We start from the raw sequence: 24421 nt of genomic DNA, 5'->3' as shown, positions 1-24421 counted from the left end.
GCCACCACAGCCTCTCTGATCATCCTCTACATTTGTGTTACTCCTGGTTATAGAATCATCATATCCTTTAGACCTGGCACATAAATTCTGCTTAAATTATTGGGATTAGGTAATTAATCCCATTTTAAGTACTTTTTAATATATAGTAGTACCCCAACACCCTCACAGTCTTTTTTCCTGTGTAATTTCCATCCATATATTTACAGTGCACACCTAATTATTATTCTGCCACCAAACTTCTGAGAAACATGATGTGTCAGTTAAAGTAAAACAAGCTCCTTATATCTTATCTAAGAAATTCAGTCCAGCAGTTTTCAGTAGAATTAAAAGCAGAGAAAAGGAAGTGCTATCCTGCCATTTTGCACTGTCACTCTAAAAAAAATTACAAGAAACTACAATGATAGAGAGGCCAATTTCAATACCAGTAAGCTAACTCAGGGGAAGAAATTACTACAATGATAGAGAGGCAATTTCAATACCACTAAGCTAACTCAGGGGAAGAAATTATGTAGTAAGCAATGTTCTTATTATAGTCAGTGTGCACCTACTGTTTCTCATTCTTTCTTTCTTTCTTTTTTTTTTCTACAGTGTTAACAAGTAATCAAAGTAAAAGCTGAAAATGTGTTAACTATTGGAAATGCACATGGTCATATTTTCATGCAAACCAGCATTTAAAGTTCTGTGGAAAATGATGCTGTAAATTAACATATATGTCTACCTTATTCTCCATGCTGATTTTTAGAGTGTTTGTTGTTTTTTTTTCCCCACAAAGGAATGATAGGTATAATAAATAGGGCTTGAAGGAGATTTGAAAGTCTGTCCAGTCCAGACTTTTGCCTAAGGCAGGATGAGGTAGACTTAAACAATTTTTGACCAATTTCTCATTAAGTCAAGATTTATTTTTTTTTTAGTAGTTTTGCAGATTTTTTTTCCATTTCCATCAAAAGATTTTCATCTCTAACGTTAGTATCTCCTGCTGTGATTTAAGCTAATTTTGTCACCACAATGGAAACTAAGAACTGAGTTTATTCTCAGCAATAACTTCATATATTTGAAGTCTGATATTTCAGTTCAATGTTCTCTATACTAAACAAATCCTGCTTTCTTAAATTTCTGTTCTTGTTTCTAGACTTCCCATCATCTCTCCAGTCATTTAAAACCCATTCCTATGTTCATCCAATTTATTCAGCTAGCTATTTTAGTTCTTTGCACTTACTGAATTGAATTCTTGAGCTTTTTGAAACCACTCTGTATTTTGTTCCTTTTCTCAGATGCTCACTGTTGGTTACATTTTGCATCTTTGTGAATGTAAAAAATCTACCCTCTATCAACCAATTAATGAAAATAGTGAGTAATATTAGACATAGTATAAATCTTTATGTAGCTCCACTTGATATTCCCAGCCTTCCTATATAGTGCCTTCAAATTATGTTTTTCCATCAGTTTAATTTTCACTTAAATAAAAATTTGCTACCTTGCTTTTGTGACATCGCATGAGCAGTATCAGAAGTCTAGTTAAGTGCAAAAGACACAACTTCTATATTCTTCCTATATTCTCAACTACTAATGCCTATGAGATTGCTTTTGCACATTCCCAAGTGTTATACGTGAAATTCCTGAGTTGTCACATAATAATTCATATTGAATTAGACAAGAATGGTGTCATACCAGTAACAAAATTCGCATTGTTTGTTTATTGTCTTTCACACAGAGACCTTCTGCCTTGAAGCTGTTAGCATAAGGATTAGTGCTAGAACAAGCCCTTTTTCAGACTATCACTTCAAAAGTTTCAGTGACTGTTTTATTCTATTTGAGAAAAATATTTTGACAAAATAAGATTATGAACTTTAGAGCATCTGCAAAAATAATCTCCATCTTGTATCATGTCGCAGAAGAGAAATGAGCAATAGGTTGGAAGCTGTCGTTGCCAATATGGAGATAACAAGCACAGTGGGTAACAGTCTGTGATGGGCTGTATTGCTTATCCAAATATTGTCTACCATTTCATATAACCTTTATATATATGTGTGTGAGCATGTCTGTATACATAAACAGATATACACTTCAGTTTGTTTTGTTTTTTTTCTGGTAGAAGATGTAGTGAAGACCACCACCACCAAAAAATTCATCAGGTAGCTAGAAGTATTGGTGACAAAAAGTTCTGAGCAGTAGCCTGTCTAAGCAGTGACTTTGAGGTTGAAATAGAAAACAAATATTTGAAAATATCCTTCCAATAGGCAAGATTAAATTATGGACAGTTAGTACAGGTATCCTCAGTCTGCTCCATGAAGTTGATTCAAATTTGCTGTGCCTTTAAGAAAAAAAAAAGGGGGAATATTCAGCAAAGACTTGGCTGACCTGTTTCTCTCTGATACACACACATACAAGATGCTAATAGTACTGCAATATTGAGGAAGTGCCTTGATTACAGATAGGCCCATTGCAGCTGTTTTAGATGAGACCAAGCTGGGGAGCAGTTGTAGGAACAGGTAAGTGGTTTTACATTCAGTCAGTTAAGACTCATCAGGTCTCATTAACTCAGTCTGTTCCTGAAAGGTGCTGGCCCCTGAAATTACACCACTGTGTTCACAAAGTGTTCTGTGTGCATTAGTTAAGTCTATCTGACCTGAGCTAGCTCTTTACTGAAATCAGCATCAGTGCCTCTGCCCCATGTTGTATTTAATCCAGAACTGAAGTTAAATCATCCATAGGTAATTCAGGATTGACTGCCTTCCTGGAGTGCGTAGCTCAACTATCAGCTCTTCTCTTGCATATCACTGCTTTTCTGATACCCCTACACCCTCCCTCTCATGCCCCTGTTTTTCACTCCCGTTCCTGTTTTCCATCCCTCATGCAATTGTGCATGTGCTCAGCTTGAAGTGCTGGCCTTTCTTAGACAGGTGAGCTGGTGGATACAGTAGAGCTGTACCTGAGCAGTTGTGTAGGAAGGAAGCAGTGTGGGTGCAGCTGGCCAGGGGAACAGCGCATTGTTGTTCCCTCTTCCAATGAATGTATGTCCAGCTTGCAGTTATACGTTGGAGTTTGGGCACCTTATGATAAGCTCTTGAGGTAATGGTGCTGTGGCAGTAGCTGATTTTTCCTTTTTTTGTTCAGTATGAGTAATGGGTATGATCATGCTTTGTGGCTATTTAGTGTTTGAATGATTGTTAATCTGTCCATAGAGCTTCAATTTGGAAATAATTCAATAAGCATGCCCTCAGCCAGAGGTTCTGTGCAATTGCATGCATGTATAGAAATCTCTCTTAATGCATGTCATATGTAACTTTAGCTGTTTATGGTAGGGAACAGTATTCCAAAGGAGTAACTCATATGATCTGATTTCCATATGCAATGTCTCTTATGCTGTGGAAGACTGTCTGAAACATTTTCCTTTGATCTACAGTGGCGTTAGGAAACAATAAACCATCAAGCCTCAGGAGGACTACCTTGGCATACATGGTGAATGTTATGATTATTTGTTGTCTCTTAATGCCTGCAGATCTGCAGCAGTGAGTAATTAAACTTTGAAAAGAAGTTTAAATTTATAAACTAATGAAGGTCTTTGCAGTCTTTTAGAACAACATTGGAGTTTTGATTTTTTTTTGTTTTGTTTTGTTTTGAAGAGTGTCCTACGCCACCACTATTGGTGTTGCACTTCAGCATTCTCTCTTAGCATCACCCAAACCAAAATGACTTTAGGTACCTGTACACCAACAACTTTCGTCCTCCATTCCTCATGTACCCATCTTCAGTAAAACAGCCCTGCCATACTGCATTTCTGTTGCCAGCTTGCTCCTGTTGCTTTTTGTTGGAGCCATGTCCCTGTTGCTTTTGTCCTCTACACTTTCTAGCACAAGGCACAGACTTGCAAAGGAGGGCCATGGGAGTAAGCTGGCATGGTGGCATCAGTGCTACTACTACACCAACTAGAAATGATCAGCCAGTGGCAACTCAATATCCCTGACACCCTTTCCAAGAAAACAGCTTATACAGAATATTAAAACATGCTGACGCATAGCTTCTAAACTTGTCAGTGCTTCAGAGTTTAGTTTTTAACCAGAATAAATTATGCTGTCATGGATAAATAAACTGATGTTGCTTTTAGCTGGCTCATCGGGACTAAAAGATAATGACATCTGTTCTGTCTTACGTGTAATATTTCCCTTTTATTTCTTAGCACACTTGTTTATTCCTGTTTTTATAACCTCAGCTGTGTTTCTAGAGAGTTCTTCAAATCCCTTGGACAATGGCCGCAATTTACATCTTTGCATTTTCTAATGCTTAGAGTGAAGGTATTTAGAAGGGTAATCTGGAGGGATAAAGTAGAAGCAACAGAGATAGTAGCATCCTAAATTCAGTTTTCTCTTGTTAATAATTAATAGCTGAGGAAAAAAATGTTTGCCTTCAAATGTAGCTCACAAAAAAAAATAAAGCTTACTTTTTTTTTGTCTGGTAGAAAATGACATTGCAAAGAAGTGTATCTGTATATTTGTATGTGACAATTTTCCAGAAGAAAAGAAAGAATATGGTCAGAAAGTTGAATAAGAAAAAAATCCCAGATAGACAGATAGATACGTTTTTCAGCAGCATAGACTGTAAAATACCTCCCAGTTTTGCAGGCTGGTATTTGCAAAAAAACAGTGACCTCAGTCTGGAGTACTTCCAGGATTTAGCTCTTGAAAAACGGCTTGTCACAATCCAGCAATACTCGCATTTCCACGGGGAGATACAAATCATTAATTTTTAAAAATGTAACACATTTGGAAGCTCTTGTTTCCACCTCCCAGTATGGCCTTTCAGTTAAACTGACTTTGTTATGGTAACAGAGAGGGGGAGAGTGGGAGAAAGGGTCCAGATGTAGCCTCCAAGTTAATTGGGTTCTCCACCCCTGGAGAGCTGACTGCATCAATCCATAGCTTATCCTCTATGTGGTATGACATTTTCTTGCACCTTACTAGTTTAATGAGTAAAAAGTGAAAATATCACAAGTAGGATAAGGCCAAATTTTCAGATATGTTAAGCTTGAAAATTCTTATTCCACAATTTTATGTGTATCTCTGATTGTGCTTCATGTCAAATTGTGTGCCGATGCTAGTAGCATTTAGAAATGCCCTATTGGCATGAAAAAAAAATTAATAATCAGTGAAAAGCTGGAAAGGTTGATTAACTGATAAAGATGAACATTTTTTACTAGTGAGTTATTAGCAACCAATGCCATAAGCCCTTTTGTTTAGGATCTGTTTAATTCAACTTTGACTAAAAAATATTACTTCTCATATTGAACAACATTACTAGAAAAATGGATGATATACATTCATCCAATTTCAGCCATGACTGACACTGTTATGGAACCGCGTGTAGTGAATTTCTGAATATGGTCAGAAGGCAAAACAATATATAATATAGTTTGTTATTTAGCTAAGGCTTATCTTTTGTAGTTCAAGGATGAGAAAGGATATGAGAATAGTCTAGCTAAAACTTGGAGACAAACCTATTTCTTTCTGGAACTATGGAAGTGCTTTGTCTATAAAATGTTCATATTTGACAAGACATAAATGAACTAAGTGTAAATAGAAATATACTAGAAGAGACAGTTTTACATCCATTTTAATTCTTATGTCCCAGGAAAAAGTTGAGTGGCTGAAAGCCAAGTTCTGTTTCTCTAAAGCAAGGGAATTACAGCAGCAAAACAATATTTTGCAATGCATGAAAAATTATTTCTGTGGAAAAATATCAGTATTTCAAAACTACTTACAAAGATAATAGAGAAGGATATTTTCATTTTGACTTGTAATGGTGAAGGCCTGAGGTTATTTTTATTTTGCCAGGAACATTTATTATATTCATAAGTGGGTTGTAATAGTATCCCAAGAAATCCTTCTCTTCTGTTTTGACCAGACTGTGATGCTCAAGCTCATTGCTCCTCAGGCTTTAGTTACTCTTCAGTTATAAAAAAGAAGTCAGAGAAAGGTCATTAATTTTGAAATTTGTTTTCCTTAAGTTCCGTCTTTGTTACTTCAAAGGTCCACCACAAAATCAGTATCTATATCTAAATATAGTTCTATGTAGCCATATGTGCGTATAAATACATCTATAAAGCAAATTATTAGTTCCTGCTTTTATTACAGTAGTGTCATTTGATTTTACCAGTGATTCTTTCATTTCTGTTTATATCAGATATATTTCTGAAACTGTCATTCAGATAAGAAAATTGTATTTTCTGAAAAAAATAAAATAAAATGCTGAGTTTCTTCCACCAAAGTAGAATTGTGTGGCTCCTCTGCAGGCTACTAACAAGTGCCTGCACTGTCTGCCTCAAGAAATGGTTGTGGATGAAATACATTAACTGCTTGTAGTAAGAGTTCCCATTGTCTGAACAGGAAATAGCTCCAGGTTTATGCTTACCTTTATGCTTAAACACTGCTTTCAGTCAGAAAATATTTAGATATATTTAAATTACATTATATATGTGTGATGGATGTGGAACTGAGTACGGCTGATACTGATTTGAGGAAACAGGTGTTGAAAATTCATCTCAGATAAGCTGGCATTATAGATGAGTTGAAAAATCAATTAACAATAAATGTTTAATTTTTCATGGATTCCTAGATTTCAAAATCAGAGGATTAATATGATCATATACTATTTATGAAACCATAATCCATGGGATTTTACACAGGGATTCCTCTTCCTGCTCTTCATAGTAGTGTCTGACTGTTAAAAAAGAAAAACAAATAATGCAATCTTAATTTACACAGTTCTATTAGTTAAGAATCTCTTATATTCTTTAGTCATCTACTCTGGTTTTTAGATGGACTTACTACTAAGAATTTACATATTTTCTGTTTGAACTTTGCTGTCTTCAATTTCCAGCCAATATACCTTTTCAACACTATTGTTTCCATAATTAATTACTGTAATTATCAGAAAACTGACTTTAGTGGCCTTTAGCATGAGCACATTTACCTTCTGCAGAAAGATGTATCTACCCAGGAGTAGGACTATAAAATGACAGAAATGCCTAATTGCATAACACAGACACCTGTTGCACAGCCTTGACACCCCTGCCCAGCTCTGCTAGTTCTCAACTCCACAATAGCACCATTTGCTGTGCTCCTTTAGTTTCACTTTTTCTATGCATAGAAGTGCGTACAACCTGATCAGCAGAAATTTAAAATCCAATACCCATCTTCAGAGTGAGCCTTTCTTCACCTGCCTCCCATGACTATATTTTTAAACCTGCCAGGTGTTCTCCATCAGCATATCGAAAGGGTATTCACTGAAAATGAGGGAGAAAGAGCTGTTGCCTTTTCCTTTGTATATTTTCTAGTGGATAAGGCATCCATCCAGGCTGTGACTCACCTGCTTTCAATGTATTTCTTGTCTCCCACTTTTCAGAAACATCCCTTATGCTAGGCTGTTCTAGTTGGTGTTAGTCTGTGCCTCTTCAGTTGAATTGGCACCATTGCCCAAGAAAGAGTTGAGGAACCCCAGAACAGGGAAGAGAGATCAAGGACCTGGCCCTTCACACCGGGACACCCATTACTTGGGACAAGACAAGGAGTGCTTGTGTATTTTTGCTAGTCACGGAGTGGCTAAGCATCTTCCCACACAGCCTATGTGTGGCTGAGTTCCCTCCTGTGGCATTTCCTCTCCATCCGCTTTTCACACTATAAAGTAACTGGTGGACCTTACCCAGCTACAGCTCCTACACTAGCTGCATCTAGTGATACTCAAATGTGCAGCACTTACATCTATTTCTCAGCCTACCCCATAGCTTCTTAAATCATGAAGGGCAAATTGTAGTTTTTAAGTGTTAAGTATATTACTTTCAAAAGACTGGTGTCTCTGTGACACTACCAAGACAAGATAGCATTAATAATTTACTAACTCCTGCTAGCAACTGAGAACTTGAGATTTCTCCTTTGAAATTAGTTATAAAGGTAAGTCTTGCCTAAGCCAATCTTTTAATAACCATTTTTACAGGACATCACTGTTTTGTCTTATTAATCTCCACAGTCTTTTAAATGAAATATTTTTCCTGAACTTGCAGTATCCGCATTATATATATTTCCTCCCTTCCTTCCTCCTTTCCTCCCTCCCTTCCTCCCTCCTTTCCTTCCTCCCTTCCTCCCTTCCTCCCTTCCTTCCTTCCTTCCTTCCTTCCTTCCTTCCTTCCTTCCTTCCTTCCTTCCTTCCTTCCTTCCTTCCTTCCTTCCTTCCTTCCTTCCTTCCTTCCTTCCTTCCTTCCTTCCTTCCTTCCTTCCTTCCTTCCTTACTTCCTTCCTTCCTTCCTTCCTTCCTTCCTTCCTTCCTTCCTTCCTTCCTTCCTTCCTTCCTTCCTTCCTTCCTTCCTTCCTTCCTTCCTTCCTTCCTTCCTTCCTTCCTTCCTTCCTTCCTTCCTTCCTTCCTTCCTTCCTTCCTTCCCTCCTTCCCTCCTTCCCTCCTTCCCTCCTTCCCTCCTTCCCTATTAATGAATGAGAATTTTCATTTCAACCTTTACCTTCTGTGTTATTGTTGGCCTTAAATATGAGGGAAAATATAGAAATATGAGGGAATAAACACAAGAAGTAAAACAAGCAAAGGTATAAGACACAACAAAACAAAGCAACAAAAATTAAAACAAAACTAAAAGCCAGAAATATAGCTGTAGGAGTAAAACCTTTCTGAAAATACCAGAGAAGTTTAGATACCAGAAATAGGCTACTTTCTTTGGTTCTTAACTTTCAGAATAACAATGAGAAATGAATGAAGATAAGGATCCAAGTTACTAGACTTGGGCTAGTTATGCCAGAGTTATTCCAATATTTCATATCAGTTATAGTAAATAAGAAACCACACCCCCTACACATACACACACACAGACACATACACAAAGCCAAATAATATTCTCTGTAAGAAACAATTGATGTAACAGTTTTTGATTCCTTTTTCCAAAGCAAACCCAAACGAACAATATCTTAATTTTTTCCTTATTCTTGAGAAAAATATCTAGTGGTGTAAGGTACTAAATTAAAACATATCTGGCAAATGATTCTGCGCCAATCTATTTTATTCTTAATTGTTATTCAGTTGCGATTGCTGAAGAAAATTTCCAGGAAAAGTAATAAATCATTTCTAGAGGCACTAACAGAAACTGAGGAAGTAATTCTGTGGTTTTTTTTCAGAGCATAAAATTGATTCAGGCTAATCTTTTCCTTATAAAATTTTATAATTTGGAGGTATTTCTAGTCAAGCTGTTAGCTTTCCTTAAATTTAAAAAATGATAGCTAAAAATACCTGTTTATTTTGCTTATATTAGTAATATGTCTACTCAGTACTGTTTTATACAAGGTAAATATGTCTTCTGTTTAAAAATGTGACAACATAAAGAATCTATAACTTTACTTTTGAAGTACATTAACAAATGTATTTTTCAGTGGATCAGTCTCAGAAAAAAAAAAGTTCACTACAACTATCATCTAAAAATGCAATAAAGAAAAGGTTAAAGGTGCAACTTCGAGGAACAGAACAGCCATCCTCAGTTTTCTTTATAATACGTATTCGTAAGTGTAGTGGAAAAATCCTTAATCTGAACCATTAGTTATAGGGAAGAAATAAAATAGTAAATATTGCAAATACACGTTCTACAAATGGTAGCTATCTGCTGAAAGACTTTGGTTCTGCTGACTAGTATAGAAACTGAGTAAGCTCTGTAGCTCTTAACACTGGTTCCCATCAATTGAGTTATATATTGTGATTGCTTGAAAGGACATAAGATACCCTGGAGTAGCTTAGCCTGATTGTTTAAATGCTCAGACTTCACTGAAAATAAAACTAGCATCGAACAGACACATTGTACGGGGACAAAAGTCTGTAATTTCACACGCAGTTCACATATACTCAGATTTACTCTTGGAGATGAAATCCTCCTTCAACCTTGAGTTCCTACATGTGATTTATTACTGTGTTCTTCCATTTGAATGGATCCCATTACAGCCAAACATCCAAATCTTTAAATGTTGTTCTACTTGTTACAGATACATCTTAGCTTTATTCCATTTTGCTAGCAATTACTATAATAGAGATAATTCCTTTTATATGAGAATGATTCATTCACAAACCATGTTAAACTGTAATCTTTTCCTAGTCTTCTTTCCATCTTATCTCCATCCTGTCCACTGGATAGACTGCACTGGAGTCCATCAACACATCTCAGTTAGAATGTGTAAGCTGTTGATGGTTTGACCCTTTTCCCTGGATATGCATCACATGCAAAATAGCATAGACAGTGTGCTTCCTATGTAGTGTCCCTCTGTTCAGCACTTGTTTTCCCATAGATGGTGTCTGACATAGTTGTCAGTCTTCATTGAGTTTGGACATGATATTATGCATTATTGTAAAAATGACACAGCCTGTCAAAAAATATCTTACCTGGAGATCTTTTTAGCACATAGTAGCTAAGCTTCCCAAAGTACTAACATGCATTAAGGGAAGAACCCATTACAGGACATCTATTGCAGATGTCTAGTGCAGACATCTTGTGTCTCTGCAGCCTATTCTCCTAGTCTGAAAATCTTTTCAGCTGCAGGCTGAACTTTTGTTTGCATCCATGTTTTTATTTCTAAAGCACATCTTGCCTTGCTGGACCTGCTTCAAATCTTACTACCTTTGTCTTGCAGCCTATGCAGATGCTACCTTTTTCCTAGTGTCAACACCCAATTTGGTGGTCTGAGGATGGTACAAAACATCTTGCTGGACTTTGGCCAACTTTTAGCCTCTCATAAGATCTCATTCTCGTACCTTACCTGTGACTCTGACCCGTGCTGGGTGTACATTTTCTTGCTAACTACCCCATTTGTGAATGAGTAAAACTGTATCTGCCTCCTGCAGATCGGGAGCAGTTGATTTCCCTGTGAACTCAAATGTTAAAGGGTTTTTTCCACTTCTACAGTTCAGTCACCTTTCCTTAGAAATGTTGAGATACCTACTCCCAAATCCTCATTTATAGGCAAATGGGGAGCAGGAGAAGAAGAGAGGGTGAGCTATCCCAGCCCCAGTTATTACCATCACCTTACATTGTTGGACACAACTTTGAGATTCAAATTAAGTACTCCCCATTCTGCTTGGTTTCATTAGTATACATCAAAAGCACTATGTACTTTTCACTATCATCACTTCATAGTATGAACTCAAATTCCTATGTTGTAAAGGAACAAGTCCTCAGATATTTACAATGCCACCAATATAATTTGATAGATGACTGTCAAAAAAAAAGCATAGAAAAAGTTCTGTGATGCTTTTTCATGCATCCAGTGAGACAGCTGATAACCTGTCACTGGTGGCTTTCCTACAGCGTCGCTGATGGAACTGATATATTCATGATAGTGAAATTTACTTAAGCTGTTCTTTAGTGGGCCCTAAATTGGCATAAAAATATGTGCTTGTGGAAATTTAACCTGCAGAGATCACTCTGTTCAGTCTGTTAATATTTTGATTTCATTGAGAGGTACCAATCAGCTAGCAACACTGATAAATAGTAACTCTCCTTATTTCCCTAAATTTAAATGTTCTTTGGAGGGAAAAGATGAAACAGCTAATAGCCAAAGCAGAAGTTGTTTTAAAAAGGAAACTCCACTATATTACATTATTTGCATTATTTCCTATTTTTATGTTTAAATTTAAAGAGTATGAAAATGATGGTTTTCTCTCATGGTCTTTTCTTGCTTAGTGACAAGAAAACAAATTCAAATTGTGCTTGGGAGGAATAACTTAACAAAGCCAATTTTATTATGCAGATGAATTGTAGGTGTTGCATATCTGCATGTTTTGAAATTGTTAGCATGCTTTTTTCCAAAGCTTTCTGTCTTTCTAGGTGTGTATATAACACATCATATTTAGGGAATCAACCAACCTTAAGGAACTCAGTTCTTTTAAGTAAAACTTTTCATGGCTATACATTTTACTCAGGAAGTAATTGCTTCATTTTTTGTTTAAATTTAAGGTTTAGAGTCTAAAGTTTTTCAAAGATGAACAAATCATTTCCTAAACAACTGTGATGGAATTATGCTTTTTATAAGAATATCATGATGAGTTTGGAGTAAAGAACTTCATAAGAACTAAAATATAGCTTCCTTCTCTCTAACATTCCCATATGTATTATTCAGTTGTTGTCTTGTAGTCTACTGGTCCTTTTCATTAAACAAGGTTGGGGGTGGGCCAAAAAAACCTATCCCAAACAGCTGGGAAGTTTTAGTCTTCAGCACGTGTTGTTTATGACAAAATGGTTCTTCCAGTTTGCTCTTAACATGAAAGGTCTTCTGTAAATCTTCATTTTGACCAAACATAATTTATTTGGATCACTCACTGCTGTTACCTAGTTAAAAAAAATAATACACAAAATAATTGTCAAGACATCATCATCATTACCACATGCTAAAAAGGTATTGTGGGACCTACTTTACCCAATAATCTTCAATTTTTTTAATGACATTTTAGCTTCTTTGTTTTCAGAGACAGTTTTGAACTTACAAATGTAAGACAGTTATGAAGTAGAACCAGAGCCTTTCTAAAGCAGCATACAGACTGAGGGACAATCATATATAGTGTTGCAGAACAGCAACCTAAACCCTCATTTATATGTTTGATGTTCAGCAGTTGGAAACAAAAGTCCTGGCTTTTGGTGAGAGGACAGTTGTTGCTGATATTATGGAGCAAACACCCATAATCAGCATCAGTAAGGGACTAGTTGAATGTTTAAGACTTGGTACCATCCTGGAATTCATATATATTTCAGTTTAATAATGCCATCAAGTCAGGAAAAAAAGATTGGATAGATTTTTTTAAAGATCCTATCCTTTATTTAAACTATCACACAAATGGCTAGAGCGACAAATATGCAGGCTATAACATGATACATTATAAAGCTGGAGAACATTTTGTTTCTCCGTCCTAAACTTTACAGTCCCAACAAGAATTTGTCATACCTCACCTGTTTCATTTTTTCAGTTTACTTTTTAGCAATTTCTATACAAGTTATTTCAGTTGCTGACTTGAACAATTTGTTCAATATCTCAACCCCCCTTTTGTGTAAAGAAACAATAAAAGTTAGGAACCTGAAAATCGGATTTTTCTTTTGAGCAGCTGCTGTCCACAAATGTAAAAAGATTGTTAAAAGTGAATAGCATCACTTTCTAACAAACTGTAGGCAGGTTTGATGACTGAATCTCATCTTTCCATTACTGTGCTGTCACCAAGCATTATGATGTTTGCACTTGTAGGTATATTGAAGAAAGTTAAAAGATCTTTTGAGATTTAAAGATGTATTTGAACAGCCATAGGTGTCAACGGTCCTTCTCCATTGTTGACCTACTTATGTTGAGCTACATTTATTATTAAACAAAAAATTCTCTATTAAAACGTTGGTTATAATGCTTTGCAGAATACGTTATTTTACCTTTACAGAGCACGAGGTAAGTGGGAGTAAAGGGAAATTGCTCACAGACTTGCATAGCACAAGAACACAAGTGTTAAAAAAAAAATCCCAACGTGCTTTCAGCATAGCTGACTCCACAAGTCTTTTTAACTGTTCTCTTTGTGACCTGGTAGGGACTAGGTAGATTTCTGTTTAATTTGCTTTGAGACAATACTTACATAATAACTTATTTCTGTATTACCCATTTTGCACAGCATATTTGTTTCAGTGTGCTGACATCCCATATCAGAGGCATCTGGTCTGTTGCATCTGCTGTGCCCCCACCGGGGTGCCACTATCAATGGGGTTTTCTTCCCATAGCTGTTGTAACATCTTCTAACAGTTTCCCTTTGTTTTCTGTTGAGGACCCAGTTTTACAACACTAAATATTTGGCTGAATTTCTAAGTTTTAAAATGTATATCCATATGTGAATTGCTTTTGCTCTTTCTTTTTTTTTTTTTCTCGTTTCTTTGTTTTAGATCATTTCGGCTAATAGTCAGCTGATATTCAATTTTTTTTTTTTTAACATATTTAGCAGTCTTTTAATTTGTGTTCATCAAAGCACTTCTTTTCCTAGCATAATTATTTGTATTTTTGTTACCCACAAAATCAATTTGTATTATTAGTTTGTCCAGTCACAGAATATTTTTCTGAATTTGATAATAAGTGGAGCTCAATTGTTGCTGTTTGCTTTCATGCTACAGGATCACAGGAAGGCTCAGGCAAGATATGCTTTAGTAGCTACTTTTATCCAAGTTTACATCACGGTTTGTATGTGTATGTGAAGCGCTGGTTCAATGAGGAACATATATTTACTAAGTTTTTAAGATTGTACCAATTGATAAAATTGCACCAACAAATGTAACTATATTACAGCAATTTTAATTGATAAAATTTTACCAAATTAAATATTGTTTGAGTAAGGTTCTCAGACACTTTGTATTAAATGAAAGAAAAATGTATTAATTTGAGGATTTTTTTCCCCCTTATTTGGTTGTCTTTCTGATATTAAGAAAAACCCTGTTTGTTCTATTAACCATATATTACTGTTTCCTGAAAGGAGACAAATCAAGAATCATCAGAAGTGTTCATAGTATAAGGGTTTTGAGATGTCCTTGACCTCTCAGAAATGCACTTTAGTACATCTCGCAGAAAGTAATTTTATTCACATTAAATGGCAGAGGGAAGGTTGTCCTCACAGTCCCTATAGGGAGGATTCTTGAGTACCTGAGGAAACAGCAGAGCTAGCAAGACTCACTTTAAAGAGGCTTTGCTAGTTTTCCTGAGTGTCCAGTTCAGGAACTGCAGGTGTATATTGTGGGTAAGTCGTTCTGTAAGCACTTAGGTATACATCAGTTCCATGTGCTCATTTTCTTATTGAGCAAATCCTTATTGAGCAGTCCTTGCCTATTGCTTTTTTTTTACTAGATTTCATATAGCAGAAGCTTTCTTCTGTGTTACAAGCATGGCATTTAATGCCTGGTTGGAGGCTCAGGATGAATCAGAGAAATCATTCCCCTATTAGTATACCAAATATAAAAATTATATTTAAGAAAATCTAAGGAAAAGTTTAGAGTCACTACTGGAGTAAGACCTTAGAATCACTTAATTTTCTTTCCATCTTCTAAGCAGTTTCTAGGGAGGGGAAGGAGAGTGAGAGGGAAAAACTACTTTGGATGCCACACAATTCTCTGAGCATGTTGTACATATTTTAATGTTCCTTCTGCACAGTTCATTTTGGCAATATGTATAATACAGGTGTTGCTAGGCTGCAGAGGGACTGCTTTTTCTATTGTAAAATTCATGTCACTCACTAACTTGTCTGCCTAGAAAATGGAGTTTTGAAGGCACATAGATATCTAGAGGTAGTAACTGCATCAGTAGATTTTATGTCTTCTTCTTGAGTACTTTCACTAAGGAGAAACTTCTAATAAGAAATTTGTTCCTTGCTTAATTATGCAAGCTGCTGCTTTAACTGCATGTCTCTATATGCAATTCAATCAGTATACAAGTGAAAAAATACCATCCAAGCTTTTGGGTATGAGTTTAGAAAGCCAGTTGTAACAGATTTTCTAAGAACTTCTGATACAGAAGTTAAAGGCAAGAATTCTACAGAATGTGTATCTTGAAAATTACCTTTTATTCTGAAGAGTTTATAACTGCACAAAAATGAAACTTGGTGGAGGTTTTAACTTACTTTTAATTATGTATGCTATAGTTACTAAAAGCGATATTCTCATACTTTTTTGGTAATCTTATTGAAAAGAAAATTATGTTAGACCTTTACCTGTCACCTTCAACTTGATGAAATTATGTAACTCTAATCTCTTATTGGAGGGCCAAATTTGAGATAAGACTCTGCAGGTATTTTTCCATCCAGCGCAGTCAATGACTATCATAGAATCATAGAAACATAGAATAGTTAGGGTTTGGAAGGACCTTAAGATCATATCAGCTTGTTAAGATAAATTATGATTATTTAGAGTAAAAGCATTTTAAGGGGTGGGTAGCAGGTGGGAGGACATGATGACACATGACACAGCTGGTGGAGTTTTAAGACAATAAAATGCTCAAGACACATAGTCCACAGCCAGGTGAACATGCAAACAGATTACCTAAACACTGAACACCATCCACATAAAAAACCCTAAAAATAAAAATCCTCCAATTACTTTTATTGTCAGTGTAACAGCTGATGTACTGTATATACTGGCTATCTGACAGCATGCCATTCTGTTGGCTCAAAATTGTGGGCAGAAAAAGGAAATTTGTTTGTAATTTTGTAATAAATATTGCTACTTTCAACTCCTAAGACTGGGAAATCTAATGAGCATTTTTTCTGAAAGCTACACAATAGGAATTTGAAGTTGCGAGATTTGGTCAATGTCTTTTAAAAACATGCTTGGATGCTTCTTATCTGAGAAATCATTAAACCGATTCCTTGTTTACTCTTCCCTAATCCTTCAAAATAAACTAATATATGCATGAATCTGATATACCTTACTTTTCTCGAGTTCTCATTTTCATAATATCTAAAGCTCTTGTATCTTAGTTTTTATTACATCCCAAAGACCACGAGTCATTATTTTAAAGCCCGTCTTTTTTCCCTATGAAAAACTCTAGATCCACTTCTTACTTTCTAGTCAGATTGCCTGGGCTTTGTGTATCTGATTAACTAACATATAAATTATTGTCAATGTTAATTATGTTTCTGCTAGGTAAGGTGTCAGGACAGAAAAAGCAATGGCAACAATAGTCTTACCTGAGTTAGAAGCAACAGATAGTAATTAAATAGTCTTAACACATTAAGAAATAAACATTATTAATTAGGCTTCATGAGTTACTAGGGAAATATAGGTTAAAAAATGAAGAGTTATTGTTGGTCTATGTTCTAGTTTTACAGGTTCTTTTAAAATTACTATTGCAAGTTATATTTGGTATATTTATATGTTAAGAACAACAAGACTATTTGGAAGGTCTAGACCAAATTCTTCGTATTATTTGAAACAGTGAACAATCTCTGCTCGCACCAAGAAAGTCCCTATATATAGTCTTCTCAACAGCTCTACATGCATTTTTCTTTGTTTTATTTTTGTATTTGTGTGTAACTAGGCAATACTACAGGATCTGGAGCAAAGACGTCCCCAGCTGGATGAACTAATAACTGCAGCACAAAATCTAAAAAACAAGACGAGCAATCAGGAGGCCAGAACTATAATTACTGACCGCAGTAAGTGGTGATTCTGCTATCATATGATGCTTCAGCAAATATGGAAAATGTTGTAATACTTGATAAGCATAGCATTTTTCAGACACTTTATGACTTTGCCATCAGGAGAGTTCCATCAGGAGACACTTCACACACAGATTTTCCAAATCACATATAGAATAAATGTCAGTGAAAGTCAGTGATTATGTAGTTCACATTTTTCACCTTAATTTGGTGTTGCTTGTCTTCATAGTGGAAGCAGATTGTCAAAAAATACAGAATGTGATTGCTATAGATGAAGAAATACATTTATTCTTAATTAAAGAGGAAAAAGGGCGATTCACAGAGTATAGCTATAGGCTTGTAAGAATCTTTCAATTCCATCCCTCGTAGTGCAACTGCAGCCTCTTCTTACATCTCCCCTCAGCAGACGCTCAAGTCCGATGGTCTGCCACTAGTCTTTATTAGTTCTTCAGTTATGGTTCCCCTTTCCATAATTAACCAACAAAGTGTGTTTAAGGTGGAAAAATTAGAAGAAAAAGCTTTAGAAGAAGTTTAGAGAAGACAACAGTGTCCTGTCACCCTTCGATGCTTGTGTGTCCTTACACCCCTCACTATAGAATCAAACATTGTCAAGGTCTTGCTATTAAAGCAGCCTTCTGTTGTGGACTGTTATACATCTTCAGTTATTATTTTGGGTACTCAGGACTCAAAACTACAAAAAAAAAATCAATTTCTTATGATCCTAGAGGTCCCCTGTGGCACTTAGGCAAGAACTAAGCCAAACACAGCCAATTCACTATAGGTGGATACAAACTGCTTCTACAACTTGACCTGGATATACCTCCAGTTCTCTCCCTTAAACTGATAACTGGTTTATGCATAAGATTGATACATAGGCTAAGATTCTCTATCCCCTTAATTAAAAAAAAAACAAAAAACATATGTGTATATATATATATATATATGTATATATACACACACACATATTACCTGTTCCTTTTTATTCCATCGATTAAATAGTTTCCATAATGTATCAAAATCACATTTCATGTTTGGACTGCACTCTTGTAATAACACATACAGATATTATTTAGACTACATTTTATATGAAATTACATTATTTAACTGCTATTCTCTTCCTGTCCTTGAAGCATATTACTGAGAGAGAGAGAGAAACAGAAAGTGCATTTGTTTTATTTGAAGTTTGAGAAGAATTGGATAGTGCTTACATATTACATAAGAATATGTTTCTGTTTGACATGCAATTGATTTTAGAATCACATAATCCATTGAATTCAGAAGTGCATACATACACCTTAACATTATAACCCTTATTCATAGCCAACATATGTATTTTCTAGTATATTTCAATTTTTAATTCTAAGACAAGTCTTCCGATGATAAGAGTTGTAGACTTCACATGAAATGCAAGCCTAATTCCTACATATCCTCATGTGAATTGCATGCATGACTAAATTTTGTTCTGTAGGAAAACTGCAATTCACTTTAAGTGAAATTGCCTTCTACAAGATTAAATGCTGGTTTTCGTACTGAAAAAAAAAAAGGAAAGCAGGCTATCAGACTGTAAATTATGAATGAGTATGCAGTAACCCAATTATATGATAGCTTGCATCTGTGGCTAGAGGTGTGGTGGCTATATTTTAATGATGATTTCTTAGTTTTAATTTATAAGAATTCCAAAAATTATTAGTTGAGTTTGAACTCAAAGTATGCAAGATTAATTTTTGCTCTAACAATAAATTTTCTATGCTGAATCTGTCAATATCTTTGTCAGCAAAAGTACCACTAAGGATGCAGTCCTTTTGTGTCCTTTCAAGTACATCTTGCTGTAGTATAGTATCTTCTGGTATCATCCTGTTGTTAATGAAATAATTTTAAAGTCAACAAAATATTTCTTGTCAGAAGTACACAGGGTCAGTGTTTCTGTAGTAGGGGGAGATAAAGAATGCTTAGGGCCCTTTTTGATCCAGTCTTCTCTGGTAGCAAAATAGATTCATGAAGGTTTTTTCATGCTTAGTTTATAGTTGTACAATTGTAGGTAGTACTAAACACTATTCAAGAGGTATTTATTACTTACGAATTTTAAGGAGATATGACACTTCCAGGGAAAAAAAATGGTAGGACTTTACAATAAGACATAAAAGTTTTTTTCCAAATAAAAGCGAAATGTGATGTACTGTCACCTAAAGTACTTATTGTTCTTTAAAAGAACAATAGTAATTTTAATATTTTTAATTTCATGCTTTTTTCCCCTGCATGTTGTGTGAAGAAAAAGGAGATCACTATGGTTTGAATTAGACCTGCTAAATACCTGTATAGACAGGATCCATTTGTTCTTGCTGCATTTACCCTTCACAGTGCTATGCTGTCCTGAATATAGGAGCATTTCTTATGGTCAGCATAGCTGGGGTTCTCAAACTGTGTGCTCTCTAACAAAGCGCTTCTGATGCCTGTTGTGCTTCACAGTGTTCTCACCTAGTGCAGTAGTTTTGCTTTGCAGTCCAGCACATACTGCACACATTGTGTTGTCCCCAAGTCCATCCCTTGAAATCTTGCTCACAACAAGAGCTGAACCCTGGACCAGATAACTTTCAGTTGCTAAGACCTGTGTGTTCCCCACAGCTCTAGAGACCATCCTCTCCTTTATACTTGGACCTTGCGCCAAAGTCCTGCTGCAAGTCCTCCCTGACTGCCTCACCCACAGACTATTTCCCATTTCCTGTGGGATTTTTTCCCTCTTCATGAATACAAATAGGTTACCATGGCTATGTCTTAGTTGTGGGTACTCTATTCAGTCTACTCAATTTCATGACTTGAGCATAAGCACTGTGCCACTTGTGCTCCTCTGCAGCAGCTGTGTACCTCTCTCACACTCAGCCTTCTGTAATGTCACACTGTCAGGTGCCAAAGCCACTCATTGTATTCCATCAGGAAGGAGAGGAAGTGCAAGGCTGGTCTGGCTAGTAAAAAAAAACCCTACACAGTCATCTGGCCAATATCACAGGACAGATATATTATAAATACTAAGTAAGACTTGTAGCTACTCTATAAGATAGCTGCTATTCTGGCTCAAAGGCTGGGTTAATGTGCCATCAGCTGGAATTAAAATCCTGAAGGTTATGCCTTCTGTGCTAATATTCAAGTAATTCTGCTTGCAGAAATATGTATATTATGCCCGGTAAAGTCAAACTTTGAACTATATTTAGAAACCATTACTGCCTTTTTAAAGTATTTGTATATAAGAAAAGGTAAATATTTTATACAGAATCAAGCAAATCAAAAGACATTTGTTAGAGGACCTTTATGAAGAACTGCAGAAAAGTAAATAAAGTCAAACACGTAGGTTTAGTCTTCCTTTGGGAAATTAAAAAAAGAAAGGAAACTAAAGATAAGCTTATACAATTGAATTATTTTGTCTGAACTTTTTCCCCTTATCCTTCATTATCTGTATGAAATTGCTGAAGCTTTGCAACATAAAAAGAACTTGGCTCTATAACGTAAAGCTTATGTTATGTTTACATAGCATTATATTTGAATCTCTGTTTATGTAAATCATAGTTTCTTTGCAACTTATACGTTAGAGAATACATAATAATAATAATTACATTTATTCTTGAGTAAAAGTTGTGGGAAAAACAAGATATCTTTCTGCTTTTTTAATGTCCTTGATAAAACATTCTATTCTAACAAAACCATCTGCTCTAAAATAATGTTTTTCTCTACATAATGCATCACAGCTCCAAAACACGTTGTTTTACTGCTGATGAAAATGTTATTTCTTTAAATTGAATGAGTTTATAAGCAACTTTAAATATGATAAAGTAATTAAACTTTGAAAATTCCTTTTATTATCCATCAGTTGCTATGTATAAAATGCATAAACCAAGTAACAACTCAATATAGAAATATACTGAGAGATAATAAAAACAAAATTACAGTCTTAGAATCAGAAATACTGACGTAATTATAAAGGCTGTATTAGATCTTGCTAGATCCTGGAAATGTAAGAAATTTAAATAGGAGGCCTTCCTACTGCTGTGTTGATACGCATGCAAAAGGTAATGGTGAATAACCTTTCTGCTGTTTTACTTTGCTAGCAATTTACATCCCAATTTTGTAATGTGGTTTCTGGCTGTGAAAGCAATAGATGAGGTATGAAAATTAATATTTGTAGAACTGTGAAGAAATAATATGTTACTGACCAAAGAATCTCTCTTTCAAGTTGATAAGAAGCCAAAGTAACATACATCTTTCTTCAGCAAGAGTGTGAAATGTAGTGAACTCTCAAAATATCAAGAGGTTAATTACATTCTATTATCTTAAATACATAAATAATAGCCATAAATACAAGCATTTAAATGAAGAATATTTTGATCAAGAATTACACATTGGGACCAAAAGATTTGTTTTGAAATTTTACTTGACAGTATTTAAAACCAAGTCCATAAATGTATGAATAATTTATAGAGGATGCCTTCAGAAGAGTTACTTTGGTTTGGGGATTTTTGTTTATTTTTTAAAAAAAGAAAAGCTATTTGTTATAATTGGTTGTAAGGAAAACTGCATTTAAACTAATCTGAAAATAATCTGAGTGTCTCTGTGGCACCTCATAAAATAGCCTTTATCAAATAGGTTGCTGTATTTGACAGTTTTATTGCAAAATCTTCAACTCGTCATCAATTTCACTGCAAAATGTATGGAAACTCAACAGTGAATTACAGCTATACTGTTGTTCTTGTCATCTTAATAAAGCAGTCATCTCCCTGCTACTACCACCCATGCGGTTTTCTCTTAGAGCTATTGAATACAGATAAAGGGTTTACCACTTGAAAAAAAAAGAAAATAAATATGATCTGGAATTTGTCATCCAGTAGTAAAACTTGTAGTTTCCAAGACTATGAAGGAAAAATGGAAGAGAAAACTGTACTTGTATACAGTTTGCCCAGTTACTTGTTGATATTTTTAAGCTGAATTATTGAATAAACCCCAGTGTTCTATTCACTGGATTCCACATTTCAAGAAATTCTCAAGAACCTGAGTAATAGCTTTGCTACATCATAGAGATCGTAGAATCATAGAATAGTTACGGTTCGAAAGCACCTTAAGACCATCTTGTACCAACCACTCTGGGACAGGGACACCTCACGAGTTGACCGTGTTGCCCAAGTCTCTGTTCAACCTGGTCTTGAACACTGCCAGGGAGGGAGCATTTACCACTTCCCTGGGAAACCTATTCCAGTGCCTCACCACCCTCACAGTAAAAACTTCTTCCTTATATCTAACCTGAACTTCCCCTGTTTTACTTTGTACCCGTTACCCCTTGTCCTATCACTACAGTCCCTGATGAAGGGTCCCTCTCCAGCATCCTTGTAGGCCTCCTTCAGATAGTGGACGGCTACTATGTCTCCACACAGCCCTCTCTTCTCCAGGCTGAAGAGCCCAAACTTTCTCAGCCTGTCTTCATATGGGAGGTGCTCCAGCCTTCTGATCATCCTTGTGGCCCTTTTCTGGATTTGTTCCAACAGATCCATGCCCTTCTTATGTTGCGGACCACAGAACTGTACACAGTACTCCAAATGGGGTCTAATGAGAGCAGAGCAGAGGGGCGGGATCACTTCCTTCAGCCTGCTGGTACACTTCTTTTGATGCAGCCAAGGATATGGTTAGTTTCTGTGCTGCAAGTGCACACTGAAGCTGGCTCATGTTAAGTTTCTCTTTAACCAACACTCTGAAGTCCTTCTCTGCAGGGCTGCTCTGAATCTCTTCTCTGCCCATCCTGTAGCTGTGCCTGGGATTGCCCCAACCCAGGGGTAGGACCTTGCACTTGGCTTGGTTGACCTTCATGAGGTTGGCACCAGCCCACCTCTCAAGCGCGTCAAGGTCCCTCTGTATTCCTTCCCTCCAGTGTATCAACTGAACCACACAGCTTGGTGTTGTTAGCAGACTTGTCGAGAGTGCACTCAATGCCACTGTCCCTGTTGCCAACAAAGATGTTGAACAGGCTTGGTCCCAACACAAAGCCCTGAGGGACACCACTTGTTACTGGTCTCCACTTGGACATTGAGCCGTTGACTGAACTCTGTGTGCGGCCATCCAGCCAAGATGCAAAGGTTATTAGTCATCCTGATGTACTTTAGAGCTTAAACCTTACATTGCTGTGCTGGAAGAAAAGACCTTTCAGAAAGACTTGTATGAAAGAAAATTTTTTTAAAAGCCTTTAAATAATTTTGACTAGGCCCCAAAAATCAAAACCAAAAAGAAAATCCAAACAACAAAATAAAATGGAAAAACAAACTCCCACTCTGAATAAGGAAAGCATGGTTTGGTTGGGGGATGCTTCATACTAACAGGATATACATTGTTGTACGATGTAGCCCTGGGTTCATGAATTTAGGGACCAAGTTAATCAATACAGGTGGTCAGTCAGAATGCAGACATCTAATTGATGGTGTCAAGAAAATCCAACCCTATTTAATACTCTGCAGTTTACTCTTCTGTTCTTAAAATGTTTGGACACAGGCGGTAGAGGTGATTTTAGTGAAACAGACAAAGCATATAAATTTTCAGTCTCCATCAACCTACCCAGTCACTTTCACCCAGGTGAAAGTAACTGCTGCCCAGAACCACGAGCAGATGTGAAATTACAGAAAGTCTTATTTACAGCCTGTCAGTAGGCAATTCCTTTACCTAGGTACTACCCTCTGCTCCCCTACTGTGATAAGTCCTATGAATAGTGTTAGGGTCATCTTTTCCTTCTTTATGTCCAATAGGAGTAATATTTTAACAGACAGTTTTTACTTAACTGTCTGCCTTTGTACCTAAAGTCTTTGTGAAAACCTCTAATAGATAAAAATCTGCATGCAGCTATTCTTTTTTTTTTTTTTAAGTTTAACAAGACCAGTGCTTCAGTAGCTTCAGAAAGGAGCAAATTTACTTGCAAAAGTATTATTACCAAAATGTAAAGGGAAGGTAAGTAACTGCCACACAGAATGAGATTTTGGGTCCTATTAATTTACTCTGTTGTCTCTAAAACTGTTAGTTCTAGGCCCTTCTGAATAATATTTAAGAATTAAGTAGTATGCAAATGTGAAGTGAATTGAGAGTACTTCTCAGGAAACAAAGTCTTTCTTTTATTTCTTAAATAACTAGAGAAGTGCTAACATAATTTTTTTAAACATATAACTGACTAAAGCTGTCAAGAATTTTCAGTTCTTCAATAAAGCAAACACTGAGT

At 35.9% G+C, this 24421-nt stretch overlaps 1 protein-coding gene across 18 annotated transcripts in view; it reads left to right on the top strand.

Moving 5' to 3' along the window:
- The window catches only part of DMD (dystrophin), a 1213044-nt gene that overhangs the window by 905904 nt on the left and 282719 nt on the right, over positions 1 to 24421 (top strand). For 17 of the 18 annotated variants that reach the window (XM_062608089.1, XM_062608087.1, XM_062608095.1 and 14 more), the window contains one exon: positions 17067 to 17184. The exons of the other annotated variant lie outside the window; for it this stretch is intronic. In XM_062608089.1, the coding sequence (XP_062464073.1) occupies positions 17067 to 17184 (118 nt within the window). The remainder of the gene's footprint in view (positions 1 to 17066; positions 17185 to 24421) is intronic. 18 annotated transcript variants of the gene reach the window in all.

Source organism: Pezoporus occidentalis, unplaced genomic scaffold (assembly GCF_034315485.1).
Source record: "Pezoporus occidentalis ecotype Australia unplaced genomic scaffold, CSIRO_AGI_Poc_V1 ctg129, whole genome shotgun sequence".
NCBI lineage: Eukaryota > Metazoa > Chordata > Aves > Psittaciformes > Psittacidae > Pezoporus > Pezoporus occidentalis.
This window is presented reverse-complemented; position numbering and strand designations above follow the sequence as displayed.